The sequence below is a fragment of the Myotis yumanensis genome, unplaced genomic scaffold (assembly GCF_028538775.1).
Source record: "Myotis yumanensis isolate MYYU_CA2020_CCGP unplaced genomic scaffold, mMyoYum1.0.hap1 SCAF_6, whole genome shotgun sequence".
NCBI lineage: Eukaryota > Metazoa > Chordata > Mammalia > Chiroptera > Vespertilionidae > Myotis > Myotis yumanensis.
This window is the reverse complement of record NW_027223757.1, coordinates 46,248,017-46,264,244: the sequence shown is the minus strand read 5'-3', so window position 1 is coordinate 46,264,244 and position 16,228 is coordinate 46,248,017. Positions and strand designations below refer to the sequence as shown.

Sequence of the window (16,228 nt, the reverse complement as noted above, 5' to 3'; positions counted from 1 at the left end):
TTGGTGGAGGTTCAGGAATGCCAGGTCTCTGTTGGTTTGCTCTTGTGCCCTTCCTTTATCCCTTTCTGAAATTGTGGAATGCATGCTGCCTGATGGGCACTGAGGGGAGACTGGTGCCCTGGTTTATCTCAGTGGCATGACAGGACGGGCAAGGATATAGACATGTGTGCTCCTGCCACAGGGAGGGCTCAGTGTGCCCCTACAGCAAAACTATCTGCAACCAAGTTTTAAGTAGGAAAATGATTATAGCTACCCCTGGCTGAGAAGCAGAATAAGGCTGTGGGCAAAAATACCAGTCTCTGCTCATTCAGCTCTGGCTGAGAAGTTCTGTAAAATAGTCATTGCTTTCAGACAATGTTGTGAGCACTTTATCTCTTGTTAGTGTTGGTTTTAAAGATTTGATCACTCATCTGATGAGAACTGCTTTGGTAAAGGGCATTTATAGATACAGTTGACACTTGTACATTGTGAAGCTTAGGGGCGCTGACCTCCCATGCAGTTGAAAATCCACATATAATTTTTGATGCCCCATAACTTACTTACAGTTTTCCCTTAGTACCCATGGGGGATTGGTTCCAGGTACCCCCAAGGATACCAAAATCTACAAATGCTCATGTCCCTTACATAAAATGGCATTGAACAATGCATACAGTCGGCCGCCACATCCATGGATTCCCAACCATGGATCAAAAGCCCTGTCTTGAGATGCTTGAACCAAATGTACTCTAAAGTTTCTTCTTGCCCTAGTATTTTATTATGTATTTGAGAGCTTAAAAAACTACAGTGGTTATTGCATTGACAAGAATCTCAAGGAGAGGTGGCAGCACCAACTACCTGAGGAAGTAAAACAAGAATTGTATGTACACTGCATGCCGCCATGTGGAGTTGAGAGCTTATGAGGGCTTTATATAGGGAAGCTACAAAAATGAGATAATAAATTAGGAAACTGAAGCCTGTGCTAGATAAATAAAAATATATAAGAATTGATATTGTTTGTTCAAGAGAAATATGAGAAATAGCCTAAGAATATCCTAGGAATTTTTAGTGTATGCAACAAGTATTTATAGCCTACTATGTACCAGCCACTGTTCTCATTGAAGATCTGAGGATGAGATGAGTTGATGTACAAATAAGCTGTAGCAGATGCTTCTTTAGGAAGCAACAGTTCTCCACTAGGATAAGATCAACTAAATTGGGTCAGGCAGGGTGCTTGGGTGATGCCCTGTGGTCCTTGGAGATGACAGTACCCTGTGTTTCAGATGGTTAAGGAAACATCTTGCCTAATGGTCATCTTTCCTAAGTACTCTTTATTGTGTCCTCCCAGACTGAATCCATTCTTTCTTTCCCACTCTTGCTGGCTTGTCACCAAAAAGTGTGAGATAAGACTTCCACTGAATGCTCCATTTCCCTCCCAGTCAAAATATGCCAGAGTGTAGGGTGATGGGGATGTCATCATACCAGAATAAGTAAGGTGAATAGGATTTCAACCTTCCCTGAGAACATAACCATCAAAATACACTACAAAGCGAACTGTGTCTTTGGGTTCTATGATGCCCCAATAATGAATCAGCCTTCTGCTTACGGTAGTCTCTAAACCCCTTAAATGGGCTCCAGCATTCCCTCCGCCACCTTGCCTGTACTAGTAATGCAGCATGGCAAGCAATAGGGAGTGCTAGGTGGGGTTCACAGTGGAGAAGTGATTTTGACGTAGCCCATTGTTTTAAATTTTTTGACAGTGCTTCCATTATTTGGATAAATAAGAGTTATCCATGGTTTCAGTGTTTTTTCTCTTTTACACTTTCAAGAAAGTAAAAACAGTACAATAACACTATTACATTTATTTATCGATTGTTGTAAAAGCAAAACTGCATGGAGTGATCATAATACTTGCCTTGTGCTATCAGAATCAGCTGTTGAGTTATAGACCTTATAGAACCAAGGTCTCAAAATATGCTGTCTTACCCATAGTAAGATCTTACCCACATCTTACTATATAGGAAATATGCTGTGTTACCCATAATAATAAGCTATAAGTATCCTGTATCTCTACTAAAGCATCCTACTTAGACTTTATTGATTTAAACCTTCTTAAATTGGAAATAATATATTTAATTTAGTCTAATAAAGCAGCAATTTGCTAATTCATGAATGGGAGGAAAACTATCTAAAACTTTCCTGTTCAAAGGGTGGTCCGTGTCCCAGAGCACACACATCAGCTGGAGACAGTTAGAAATGCAGACTCCCGATCCCCTCCACCTTCACATATTGAATTAGAACCTACATTTTGACCAGAAACCCCAGGTAATTCTTGCACATTTTAAGTTTGAGAAGCACTGGATTTAAATATATATATATATGTGTATATATATATATATATATGCCTAAGCAACCGGCCAACTGGCTGACCAGTGGTAGCTATGATCTTCACTGACCACCAGGGGACACACGCTCAACACAGGAGATGCCGAGTGACAGCAACTTTGCAGAGTGCCCTCTTGCACTCTGGGACCCCTCGGGGAATGTCAGACTGCCAGTTTCGGCCCGATCCCCACAGGCCAGGTCCAGGGACCCCACCAGTGCATGAATCTGTGCACCAGGCCTCTAGTTTATAAATAATACTATGTCCAGGTGAGATTGTTTTGAAGCTGGGGGCAAAATAGTTCATTGTAATTCATATTTACCTTAGATCTGGAGAAAAGGTAAACCCAAGTATGAATGACTTGTGTAGTCTGAAACTATGTAAAAATGATAGAGTGTGAAAATTACAAAATCTGTGAGAAGTTAGAAATATTGGCTAGAAATAAGATCAAGATAATCCCAGAAAATGCAAACTAAATGTATGTGCACAAAGTCTTCTATTAATACACAGTAATTGGGAAATTTGAGCGTGGAAAGCATCTTGATACCTGTGTACATGTGACATAGCAGTAGACAGAAAACCAGAATTTAATCAGTAATAGATGAAGGTGGCCACTTTCCACTGCCAATTGGATTCATGAGAGATTTTCTTAAAGGCAGAGAGCCTAGTTGTGGCTGGTATACTTCTTCTCACACAGTAAGTGATACTGTTTGGTAGAAAGATAAAGGTAAACCGGAGAGTGTTGAGAGATGGGCTGGAAGATCGATTATAGTATAGGGAGAACTGATTTATGAGGAAAGAGAAAAATAATTATATGGGCAGCACTGTGCTGTAAAAAGGGACTATGGAGACATGGGTATTTGTCTAATGTTTTTCCAGTGCTGTTTCCTGTAGCATCCACATGAAAGATACAGAAACATTGGGATGTAAGAAATTTGTTACAAAGCAAAGCAATATCAGCTGGAATTAGTCTGTTAAATTAGGAGCAATATTAAATATTAAGTTTTAGAAAATTTTACCTGGTGCATGAGAAATTACTTTGAGTGGGATGACTTTATCACTGACAACTTTTGAAAGCTCTGTGGGCAAAAAGTAGGAAATCATTTACTAAGTTGTTGAGTTATCTTCTCAGGGAAATAATTGGAACCCCATCCCTAGAAACTTCTAAAATGATGGTGGAGAAAACCCCGGATGCTGCCTGTGGGAAGTCTCCATGTCTGGCAGAGACCTTTTGATGAGTGACCTTTTCCTTCTGCAATCTCTTTGATTATTGCTGCTGTTACCATACACAGATCTTTTTTAATGATGTTTCTATCTTATTTAAATTAAAAATGCCAGTATCTAGACACACAGCTACAGAGTGTCACTCATCTGCCCTCCATGATGTCTGCCTCCTTGGCCTTGGCAGGTTACCTGCACCCAGTGACATTCCCTTGCCACTTCTCCAAATTTCGGAACTCATTAAAAGATGCATTTCAGTGCCTATTGAAAGCGAATTCACTTCCTACATTATCTCCATTCAGAAAGCTAAAAAGATAAGCCCAAAATATGTGTTGCCTTTTGGAGCCATTTGTCAAATGGACACAGAAACTCAGGAAGTCTGAAATCATCTAGTGCAGTGGTTCTCAACCTTCGGGCCTTTAAATACAGTTCCTCATGTTGTGACCCCCAACCATAAAATTATTTTCGTTGCTACTTCATAACTGTAATGTTGCTACTGTTATGAATCGTAATGTAAATATCTGATATGCAGGATGGTCTTAGGCGACTCCTGTGAGAAAGGGCCGTTCGATCGCCAAAGGGGTCGAGACCCACGGGTTGAAAACCACTGATCTAGTGTTTTGGAGAGTTTAGTGATCCTTGTTACGAGGACAGAAAGCAAGTAAAAAAAATTATTCAGTATTCTAATTCATTACTTTACTTCTTTAAAAAAATTGATTTCAGAGAGGAAAGGACAGGGGGAGAGAGAGAGAAACATCAATGATGAGAGAATATTTGATGGTCTTCCTCCTGCACGTTCCCAACTCGGGATCTAGTCCACAACCCAGGTATGTGCCCTAACTGGGAATTGAACCTTGACCTCCTGGTTCATAGGTTGATGTGCATATGATGATAAGCCACACCAGCTGGGCCATTACTTTACTTTTTCATGCTGTTCCTTCAGATCCACATTTGTATTGCCTGGGAGATTGAGTTTAATATTGGTGCTGCACAGAATTGTTCATATCAAATATGGTGACTGGAGATATTAGATATACTTCTTTATGTTAATGTGTGGACAAGTTTGCCAAACTTAAAAATTAACTCACATTAATTAAATTTCTTCCGGTGCTCCATAACATGAATTAGTGTTTTGTTGATGGTATTTTCTAAACTATTGTTCAGTTTTGTTATTTATGGCTTAATGCACCTACTTTAGTTTAAGACATTCTCTTTATCTGTAGCCATAAGTTCTTACAACTTTTTTTCCTGAAAGTGATCTGGGCCTAAATAAAAAGGTTAGGATTACATTGTGCTATGTTGTTCATAATACAAAGATAATCTCTTCTATATCCTGTTTCTGGGGGAAAGGCTCTAACAAATTGCCAATATCTTACATGGGCAAATAACAACTGTCTTGAAGATGAAAACTAATTGAGAAAAAAATTTAAATTGATAGATTTCAATCTTCCTTTTTCTTCTCTTGCTTCCTGACTGATATACTAACCAAAGGGGCAGGGGAAAAAGTCCTTTTCCTTTCTAAATCATTCTACTAGTGTCATATTGATTTTCTCTCAAGTATACCCTGTGGTCTCAGATGATCACATATTTTCTTACATTACTTACATTGATACAGCACCTTGACTCATGGACTGACATACATTGCTTGAACTGTGATGACACCACTCACCATTGACATTTCCTGGGGGTGGGGTGTATCAGGCCTCTTTTGCATGAAATGTAAGGGAACAGTCTGCCTCACCACAGTATTTTTATTCTTTGAAAAGTGATTATTGCCCGGCTGGTATGGCTCAGTGGTTGACTGTCGACCTATGAACCAGGAGATCATGTTTGATTCCCAGCCAGGGCACATGCACGGGCTGCAGGCTCGATCCCCAGTGGGAGGCAGCCAATCAATGATTCTCTCTCATCATTGATGTTTCTATCTCTCCCTCTCCTTTCTCCCTTCCTCTCTGAAATAAATAAAAATATTTTTTAAAATAAAATAAAAAGTGATTATTGTTCACTCCAAGTGATAGCTTAAAGTCCCCATTACTGTTGCTTAACATCGTTTCTAACACCTACAACAATGTCTTGAGTTCTTTTATGTTGTTTTGTGGAGGGTAAGGGGGGTTGCTGATGCGGGGGAGAGAATTCTTAACAGGTATCAAAATATGATTTGTAAGAAAAAAATGTTAAGTGTCTGAAAGAATACACAGTGGCCTTCTATATGCCCTTGTTTAGGCTCTCTTTCTTACCTTTGTATTGCCCTCTCCCCTCCCCTCCCTCTGTTTCAGCTAGCCGTGAGGTGGTTGGAACACAACTGCCATTACCAGTACATGGATGAGCTCCTGCAGTATATCCGCTTTGGCCTGATGGATGTGGATACTCTCCATACAGTTGCCCTGTCCCACCCCCTCGTCCAGGCAAGTGAGACTGCAACGGCTCTTGTCAATGAGGCCTTGGAATACCACCAGAGCATCTATGCACAGCCCGTGTGGCAGACCTGCAGGACCAAACCAAGGTTCCAGTCAGACACTCTGTATATCATTGGTGGGAAAAAGCGCGAGGTCTGTAAAGTCAAGGAACTTCGGTACTTCAATCCTGTGGATCAGGAGAACGCTCTCATAGCTGCCATTGCCAACTGGAGTGAGCTGGCCCCCATGCCCGTGGGAAGGAGCCACCACTGTGTGGCCGTCATGGGGGACTTTCTGTTTGTGGCAGGAGGGGAAGTGGAGCACGCCACTGGCCGGACGTGTGCTGTGAGGACTGCCTGTCGCTATGACCCCCGCAGTAATTCCTGGGCAGAGATAGCACCCATGAAAAACTGTCGGGAGCATTTTGTGCTGGGTGCCATGGATGAATACCTCTATGCAGTTGGGGGCAGAAATGAGCTGCGCCAGGTTCTGCCTACAGTTGAGAGATATTGCCCCAAGAAGAACAAGTGGACTTTTGTGCAGTCCTTTGACAGATCCCTTTCCTGTCATGCTGGCTACGTGGCAGATGGTCTTCTCTGGATATCAGGTAGAAAATGCCCCATATGTTGGATTTGTCAGAAAACACTTTCCTTGTGGGATAAATTTAAAAGGTTTGGTAGTATGGCCATGTCTAATTGGATGAATGAGCCAAAACTGCCATTTTGGCTAATTAACATTCATTGATTACCTATTCTATATAGAATTATGACTTTCTGAGTGATTAGTGAAGTAAAAATTCAAGATGGAAATTAATAGCCCATCACACCTCTTTTTTGACCAAACCTTCTGTTGTTTAGATTGTCAGCTTTTGATATTCATGGATTGTATTGCACACCTTTGCTTTTACCTTTACCCTGGGCTGCCTCACTATGAGTCTTTCATCAAAGCCAGGGCAGGCAAAATAAAAGCCCAGGAAACCCATTTTGATGGGTATAGCAATGGGTATCCAGGTAAGAGGATTGCTGTGCATTGAGGGAAGGGATTGAAACTATTGGCTAAAACAATGTTTCATATTACCTGTGTAGTGACTCATGGCATCCTAATCCTTCATTCCTAATTAGTCTTCCATTCTTTCTGATCATTTGGCAGGCATTATTTTAGTTTCCTTTTTTCATCATTTTTTAAAAAGCCTTTTGATGATGGAAAAAGTAGAGAGGCTAGTATCATGAACTTCATGTACCCATGAGCCTAGCTCCAGCAGTTATTCACTCGCTTCCACTCTTGTTTCATCCACATCCACATACTTCTTCAAATTCCCCAGGGCTGCCTTTTCACTTGTGCAGAAGGAGTCGTCGGGGCATATGTATTAACATCCCGGTATCAACCTGTGTTTCCAGTTCTATTATTGCAGCAGTTCTCAACCTGTGGGTCGTGACCCCTTTAGCGGTCAAACGACCCTTTCACAGGGGTCGCCTAAGACCATCCTGCATATCAGATATTTACATTACAATTCATAACAGTAGCAACATTATAGTTATGAAGTAGCAACGAAAATAATTTTATGGTTGGGTCACAACATGAGGAACTGTATTTAAAGGGCCAGAAGGTTGAGAACCACTGTATTATTGAAAAGACCTAAAATGTTCTCCTTTGAAAGGTTTGTCTATTAGGAAAGAAAGTTGTATCTTCTCTTAGTTGGAGGATACTCAAGCACTTAAGCCCTGACATGATGTTAAACAACCCAAATAGAACTTGTTGAATTTCTATGTCAAGGTCAAAGAGGAAAATCAAATATTGTAGTCTTCAATTAATGACATCAATCGGGTCTGTGACTTTAAGCAAAATGACATATAAGGAAACCTATTTTACCATGGGTGGTTGATATAAACAAGAGTTAAGTTCCTATGGCATCTCAACTACATTCTAACAAAGTGACATTGAACGAAATGATGTTATTTGAGGACCTGCTGTACTAAGAGTAATTCTGAGATGTTTGCAGGGAGAAGAAACACTCATTTTTAAGTACACCTGTGAATGCTTCTCAGCTTCCTTCAACAGTCTTCCCTAGTGGTTTAACTTCTGCTCTGACAACATTTTCCCTTGCATTTAAACTAAATTTGTTTGAACTCTGCCCATTTTTTCTTTCTGCTGTCCTCAGTAACCAAGGAGAAAGCCACAGTCTTGCTTTTCGTGAGTAGTGCCTCAGTTATTTGCAATTTACCAATTTTCATTGAAGAACCCAGTTCATGTCAGGGCTTAAGTGCTTGGTAATGAATGAATGAAGCTGAGATTATGACTAAAGAAGAGGAGAACAATTACTGATCCTATATACCAAACAAACATTAGATATAAGTGTACATGTAAATATATATATATATTATAACGACCTGCTGGCTTAGGCCTGCTCCCGGGTGGCAGAGGGCAGGCCCAATCCCTAGGTGCAGCCCCTGGTCGGGCTCAGAGCAGGGCTGATTGGGGAGTTGGGGCGCCGCCCCCTGTCATGCACAGAGCAGGGCGGATCAGGAGGTTGCGATGCCACCCTCAGTCACGCTCAGGGTAGGGCCGATTGGGGGGTTGGGGCACCGCCCCCTGTCACACTCAAGGCAGGGTCGATGGGGAGGTTGCGGCGCCACCCCCTGTCATTCACAGAGCAGGGCCAATCAGGGGGTTGGGCGCTGCCCCCTGTCATGCACAGAGCAGGGCCCATCAGGGGGTTGGGGAGCTCTCCCCTGTCACTCACAGAGTAGGGCCAATAGGGGAGTTAGGGCACCGCCCTCTATCACCCGCAGAGCAGGGCCGATCAGGGGGTTGGGGCGCCGCCACTGTCACACTCAGGGCAGGGCCAATGGGGAGGTTATGGCTCTACCCTGTCACACACAGAGCAGGGCCTGTGGGTGGGGGGGGGGGAGGTTTGGGGCGCTGCACCCTGTCACATACAGAGCAGGGCCGATCAGGGGGTTGGGACGCCGCACCCTGTCACACACAGAGTCGCAGGGTGATCAGGGGGTTTGGGCGCTGCCCCCTGTCACGCTGATCTGGTGCCAGGAGGCCTCTCGGCTCCGCTGATCCCGGTGCTGGGAGGCATATTACCCTTTTACTATATAGGATAGAGGCCTGGGGGCCGGCTGGTTTTCCCTGAAGGGTGTCCTGGATCAGGGTGGGGGTCCCCACTGGGGTGCCGTGCCAGCCTGGATGAGGGGATGATGGCTGTTTGCAGCTGGTCACACACCCTTCAGGGTGGGGGTCCCCACTGGGGTGCCTGGCCAGTCTGGGTGAGGGGCTGAGGGCTGCTTTCAGGCTGGCGGTTGTTGACTGAAGTTCCCAACCGCTCCTTTTTTTTCTTTTTTTTAAATTTTATTCTGGGCCAGCTTTAATTCTGGCTCTAGCTCTGAGGCTTCCGCTGGTTTGTTTGCATTCTATAATCGAAACAATGTATAACTCCAGCTCTGAGATCCTGGGGTTTTGTTTAGCATCTATATTTGTTACAAAGTTTCAAACTGCCAGCTCAGAGGCTGGCAGCAGCAGGCGGGGAACGTTGGAGTCCTCCTTCACTGCAGCAAGCAAGACTCATGTTCGCTTCCAGCTGCCTGGCTGCCGGCTGCCATCTTGGCTGGCAGTTAATTTGCATATACTCACTGATTAGCCAATGAAAAGGGTAGCGGTCATACTCTAATTACCATGTTTCTCTTTTATTAGTGTAGATAGCAGTAATATGCAAATGAGGTCAAGACTCCATAATGGTCACGACCAGCTCAGGAGGAGGGGCCGGATGTGGCCCGAGCCTGAGAGAACAACACGCAGGTGCAGCCTGGAGCCCAGCGGGGAGACACACACACACACACACACACACACACACACACACACATGGTGCCTGCTCTGAGCCTCCCCCTAAGCCATCAGTAGGACATCCCCTGAGGGCTCCCAGACTGTGCAAGGGGGCAGGCTGGGCTGAGGGATCCCCCACCCCCCAGTGCACGAATTTCGTGCACTGGGCCTCTGGTATTTCAATAAAAGCCTCATGTGGTGATTTGTTCCTTTCTCTTTAAGTATAAATTTCAATAGTTAAAAAAATAACTACCAGGGCTGTAACCCTTTGCTGAAGAAACTTCAAAATTGGCTATAAATAAGTCTTTGATATAGAAAGAACAGATCTCTACCTGACTTGGATAACAAAACAATGATGAATTCATGAACTTAATGTAATTTATATTTTCTTCCAATTTATATTTCTTCCATTGACTCATTTAGTTTTCATATGTTGTTAATGTACTGCATTCCTACATTAACAACATCTTCTGAATTTTGCATGAATTTCTCACAAATAGTTTTATAAATATTTCTCTTTTTTTTACTACAAAACTAGCTTTTTAAAAAATGCTGGAGTTTCCCTTACATAGTCTTAAGGATATAACTACTTAGTACTTTCTTTAGTGAAGCCTTAAAAAGGCACTGAAGCTTACCTTAGACTGGCTATAGCTATCACCTGGTATCAAGCTGACTTCTACTTCAATATGGGTCCATATAATTCCGTTTTATTAAATGCATCAACTTATTACAGACCTTATTGCTATATCACTCTGTTTTTTTCCTACTGTAAAAAGAAATACATTTTCTTTGTTCTTTTTTTTTTTCACTAATGTACGCTGCCTGTGTTAATCATACTTAATGAAAACAATCACAATTTTCTCAGGTTTGTTTCTCCCTACTGTGTACTTGAGATGAAAAACACACTTCCCTGTGTATAGTGCAGTACTTTTAATTGGAAAGAGGAGGAAATCACCAGTGACATTTCTAATACCTTAAGTCGTCTGCCTCTTTTTTCAAGCCCAGCTTATAATAAATCAATTGTGAATCTAACCATGGATAGGGAGGGCGGGCAACAAGATTTGCTAATGGGCCCCTTTTAAAAAAGACGGATATATTTCACCCTGACTATCACTGATTTCGAAGAGTTACCCTGATCTATTGGAGCAGATGAAACTGTTTGAGGCTATTCCTTATCCTTTACTAAATAATCAATTATTTCCAATTTAATTGATGGGGGATTGGGTCATTGACATTCTTCTGGTATTTTGCAAGCTTTGCCGGAGGTAGAGGTAGTACAGATTATAGAATGTGGACTTAGGCCTTATTTTTGTGCCAGAGAACACATGAATGTTCTTTGGAGACTTATAATTTTCAGTGTGCCCTATTTCTCCTCAAACCCCCTTCCCTTTCTCTGTTCGTTTTGGGGTCAGGACACCTTGAACATCTTTTCATGGTTTTTAAAGTGAGACAAGGAGAGATGAATTCAGAAAATCAGGCTGTATGGATATGCCCATTAGCATTTGATTTAGGATATTAGAGACAGTCGTATTTTACAGGCTCCTGTAGTATTTGCCATTGTGACCCAATTCACAAATGCTGCACATCATTTCCACTTGAAATTCACAATACCGAAATAAAATAAGAATTAAACATCCTCCAGTTGTGCTTTGAAAGGTCTGCTCTCCATTGTAAGGTATTGTCTGTGAAGTACTAAAAAGATCCTTTTGTGTGTGTGTGTGAGTGAAAGTTAATCCTGAATTCATCTTGCAGGACAACTTACCTTTTCATTTTTGTCAAAAAGCATCAGGATAATGGGAAGCTAATGACAAAATCAGTTTATTTTTAAAACTATAAAAATAAGACAAATGCTACTGCATTTGCCCAAATGCAGTGTTTAGTGCTTTCTTGATCCTTTGGTGAATGCTGCATTCTTATTAAGTCTAATGCTGGCTCATAGATAAATAAGATTAATTCAGCAAACATACTTCCGGCCCTCTAGGAGCTGACAGTCAAAGATTTTTGCAGATATTTCATTAATGAGAGAATAGTTGTTGAAGCTTCTTTAACTCTCTAGAAGATATGTTTAGTTTTATTTTGATTAAATTTAGATGAAGCTTGCATTGCCCCATTTTAAATAACTTTAATTTATTCAAACCTACTAAAGGGGCTTTGGCTTTTCTAGTATTCATTAAAATTAGAACTATGTAAATTTTCATTAACATTATTTTAATGCCAGAGCTTTAGCTTTAGTCTATCTGTGCAAATACTGTGCTTGCACCAAAAAAATTATATACAAAATATTGGGAACTAACAGATGGCATGGCAGAGGCTGGGTGGGGGTACACTGAGGTCACAGACTAGGGCCACACACATGAAACTCGCTCCACTTCTTACCAACCAGGTGATGCTGAGCAAGGTTCCTAGGCTTGTTAAGTCTTATTCGGGCTAGCGCTGGAGGGACAAAGGGGAGGAAGACATAGGTCTTATGCTGGGGCTCTTGGTATAGCAGAAGGAACAGACTTTTAAAAGATAATTATAGTACAGCATATGCTCTGTATGAGGGTAGAAGTCTTTCCTAGGTACAGAAATAGTGCAAAGCAGGGAGGAATTAGTGCAAAGGGCATGAGAGATTTCAAACAATTTTGTAGCACCTTTAGTCTAACTAGGCCTCTGGTCCATTGGCTACTTCCTACTTACTCATGAACCTTCCTGTCCTCATGCTAGGGCTTCACGGTCCAATCATTTCAATAATTCTCTTGCCCCCTGGCAAGCACAGTGTTAGACAAATTCAGTGGTCCACTTTGTCTGTGTCTGTGACTGGGCAGCAAGCCCCGTAGGAGGAGCCAGTTAGCAGGAGCTCCCCAAGACCTCTCTCCACTCTGCACTAGCATCCTCACTTCCCTCAAAACCCCCTCCCCTCAGACTCAGGGAGGGGATCTTGCCTTCTGTTTCTCAGAGCAAATGTAAGCGAGGAGGTTCTCACAGCAAATCTAGTGAGATACAAAGAGGTGGTGGAGAGCGTGAGGAGACAGATGGGCAAGAGATGCTCTGGACAGGGGACAAGGGCAGAAGGTTGGCAAACACTATTGAGGAGGATGCAGAGGAGGGGAACTAAGGATGTTATAGAAGGGTGGGTGAGCGGCATCCACTACTACAGGTCCAAAATATCTCCTCTGCATTTCTCAGTCAGGACCTACTTGGTAATTTCAGTGAAAGCCATGTCAGGGGTGTGGAGAAGGTTGAACCTAGAATGCAATGCTAGAAATTGGAGGCTAGAATGCAGTGTTAAAGGAAAGCGAAGAAGTGAAAACCGCATTCTAGCTTCCACTTTAGACTAAACTTCACTCCCTGTATCTGATCTCACCAGACAACTTTCTGATCATTATGCTCCTGCCGACAGGGAGAGCATGTGCTGTTTCTAGGTACACACATATTTCTGTCCATGTGACAGCACATTTTTTTTCATTGTAAATTAATAAATAGCATTTTGGCTTTAGGAAGAAAAAAGAGGATAGGAAGGAAAGAAAAAGAAGTAAGTTTGGCTGAGAAAAGAGAGAGTAGCCAGAGGAGGAAATCCAGGGTCAAAGGAGGGACTTTTTTTTTTAAGGATGTGAGTGCATTAAGCGAATGCACAGATAAGAGAAAGGAGAGAGTCAAATGGAAGGTGAAGGGAAGAGGGGCATCCTTGGTCACTAAATGCTGAGAGCACCTCCCAGGTGTCAGGAATAGTGATAAGTCCGGGAGATTCAATATTGATAGACACAGGGTCCCTCCAGGCGAGAAGAGATTGGGAGGGATTCAGTCTGGGACAGGAGGAGAGACCCCTCAAGCTCCAGGCCTGGAGGGCAGGAGGCAATGCTGGATGTGGATACTGCCACGGGGGAGAGGCAGGAACCTGAGTAGGTGCCTTCTTAATGGAGTCAATGAGAGACAGGGTTGCCTGTCGAGGTTGTGCAGTGTCAGGACTTGGTAGAGCTCCTGAAGGAAGTGGCCTTGGAAGAAGCCTCCGAGAGAAAACAGAGGAAATTGACCTATTACAAAGAGATTGTGTCAGAGCCCATACTGAGGTTGAGAACCACAAAAGTATGGCAACTCGGTTTGCAAATATCTGTCCTATTTTTGGTCCGTGCTCAGCAGAGAACTGGAGAAGGCAGATCCTTGGATTCAATCATGATGGGTGGTGTTTAGTCTGGGAATACCTCAAGGATACTGTTGGAAGAAGATCAGCATGCTGGGATTCCCGTTAGGTGAGTGTCAAGGGCTTAAGGTTTGCTTGAGGGAGAACCAGGTGTGCTGAGGGAGTGAGCACAGAAGGCAGAGCGTTTGCTGCCCCTGGAAGTGGCTCCCACATGATGAAGTCACCTGCCTGGTAGAGGTTTGGAGCTTGATCACTTGGCCTGTCCACTTACAGGTTCCTATCGAACCGGAATGTCCACTAAGATTAAAATCTTCTTTGCTGCTTCATTGTAGCAAGCAGCTGCCCTGGCAGTTACTTTTTCTCCTCTTTTTTCACTGCTGCCCCAACCTTTACTACTCCCCATCTGAAAGAGATTAAAACAAAACCACTGCAATATACAGACCATGTATCTATCATAGAATTGTACGCTTGAAACCTATATGTCACCCCAATAAATTTTATTAAATATAAATATTAAAAGCCCTAGCTGGTTTGGTTCAGTAGATAGATCATCGGCCTGCAGACGGAAGGGTCCCAGGTTCGATTCCTGTCAAGGGCACATGCCCAGGTTGTGGGCTCAATCCCCAGTAGTGGACATGCAGGAGGCAGCTGATCAATGATTCTCTCTCACCATTGATGTTTTCTCTCTCTCTCTCTCTCTCTCTCTCTCTCTCTCTCTCTCTCTTCCTTCCTCTCTGAAATAAGTAAAAATATATTAAAAATAAATAAATAAATATAAAAATAAAAAACATCTTAAAAAGCCACTACAGCTGAGATGGAAGCCAAACAATCAGATAACCTACTTTCTCCAAAATAATTAACAAAGCTTTCATCCTAGCTTGCTCCCCTGGAGAAATAGCACTTTATTTACCCTCAGATTACTGCTCAGAGAATGAGGCTTAAAGTGGTTACATGATTTCCCAGATCACATAGCTAGTATTTTATAAAATTGGAATTTGTGCCTCTGGCTTCTGAAAACCATGTTTTCCCCATGAAACCACACAAACTAGTTGTTTATCACTACAACAAAGATCTCCAAACATGCCCACATGGTCAGAAGAACTTCCAAATGACATGATACACTGGAGAACAGTCAAACCTGGAGAGTTGTTTAGAATCAACAATCATTTGTTTGTCTTTTATGGTTTAACTGACTGTCTTTCCCAGGACACAGAACAGAGCCACATAACGTCTTCCTTTCTGTGGTTCTGTAGTTCAGTTTCTAAACCATAAATGTAACACAAAGTTAAAAAGAAATTTAGTGATAATATGGAGCTAACTCTAAACTGCATCTGGTTTAGATTAGAACATTGTTTTCTGCAATGATTACATGTTATATTTAATACTAGAGGCCCAGTGCATGAAATTCGTGCATGGGTAGGGTCCCTAGGCCTAGCCTGCGATCAGGGCCGATCATGTTCCCAGTCTCCTTCCTTCGCTCCCTCAGTGCCCCACCACCACCGCTGGTCACCCGCCATATTCTGCGTCGCCCCCTGGTGGTCAGCGCACATCATAGCGAGCAATCAAATTCCCAGTCTCCCGTTTGAACTCCAGAGGGGACAATTTGCATATAAGCCTTTTATTATATAGGCCTTTAAAATTGTTAGTTTAGTTAATTAGAAGAAGAAGAAAAAAAAAGTCTAACCCATTGACTCCAGAATTCCTCTCAAGGAGAGAAAAGTGAAAAGCCTTTGGTTAGGTGATCCATTTGTGTCTATGAACCTAGAAAAAGAAGGTAGAATAGTGAGCTAAATTCCTCTACCTACGAATATGGGAAATAAGTCATTTTCTTTCTTCCTAAGAGGAGAGAAGATTAAAGCTTTATCATAGAAATGGGGAATGGCTGAATAATTGGTTAATGGCAGGAGGGTGATAAAAGATCCAGCAACAACACAGCTAAGCCAGGACAACAGAGACAAGCAGAAGTGACCTTCAGAGGTTAACCCTGCTAGGAACATGCAGAAATCTTTGGAGGCAGGATTTCAGCTTTCTGTAAAATAAGGAAAGGGAGAGGGAATTTTATTAAGATTTTGAAGGGCAGCTGACATCTGCATTGAGGTAGATTTTACCCTTGTTTATCATTTCATTAATTTAAAATAGCACATTTGGCATAGTTTACATATTTTGGGTCACAAGTTTATATCTGTTCACTCTAGGTAACATAAATACAATTTTATTTTCAGCTGCATCAACCCTTCCTTTATAGTTTGTAAATTTGAGACTTTCTTTGCAGATTTTGAGTATATTAATTAGCCATCCATTTGTGTG

The 16,228-nt window shown here is 42.3% G+C and overlaps 1 protein-coding gene across 6 annotated transcripts in view; it reads left to right on the top strand.

The window, feature by feature from the left end:
* KLHL32 (kelch like family member 32) overlaps positions 1 to 16,228 on the top strand; it is a 179,751-nt gene that overhangs the window by 138,102 nt on the left and 25,421 nt on the right. For all 6 annotated transcript variants that reach the window (XM_070418052.1, XM_070418055.1, XM_070418050.1 and 3 more), the window contains one exon: positions 5,857 to 6,583. In XM_070418052.1, coding sequence (XP_070274153.1) covers positions 5,857 to 6,583 — 727 coding nt within the window. The remainder of the gene's footprint in view (positions 1 to 5,856; positions 6,584 to 16,228) is intronic.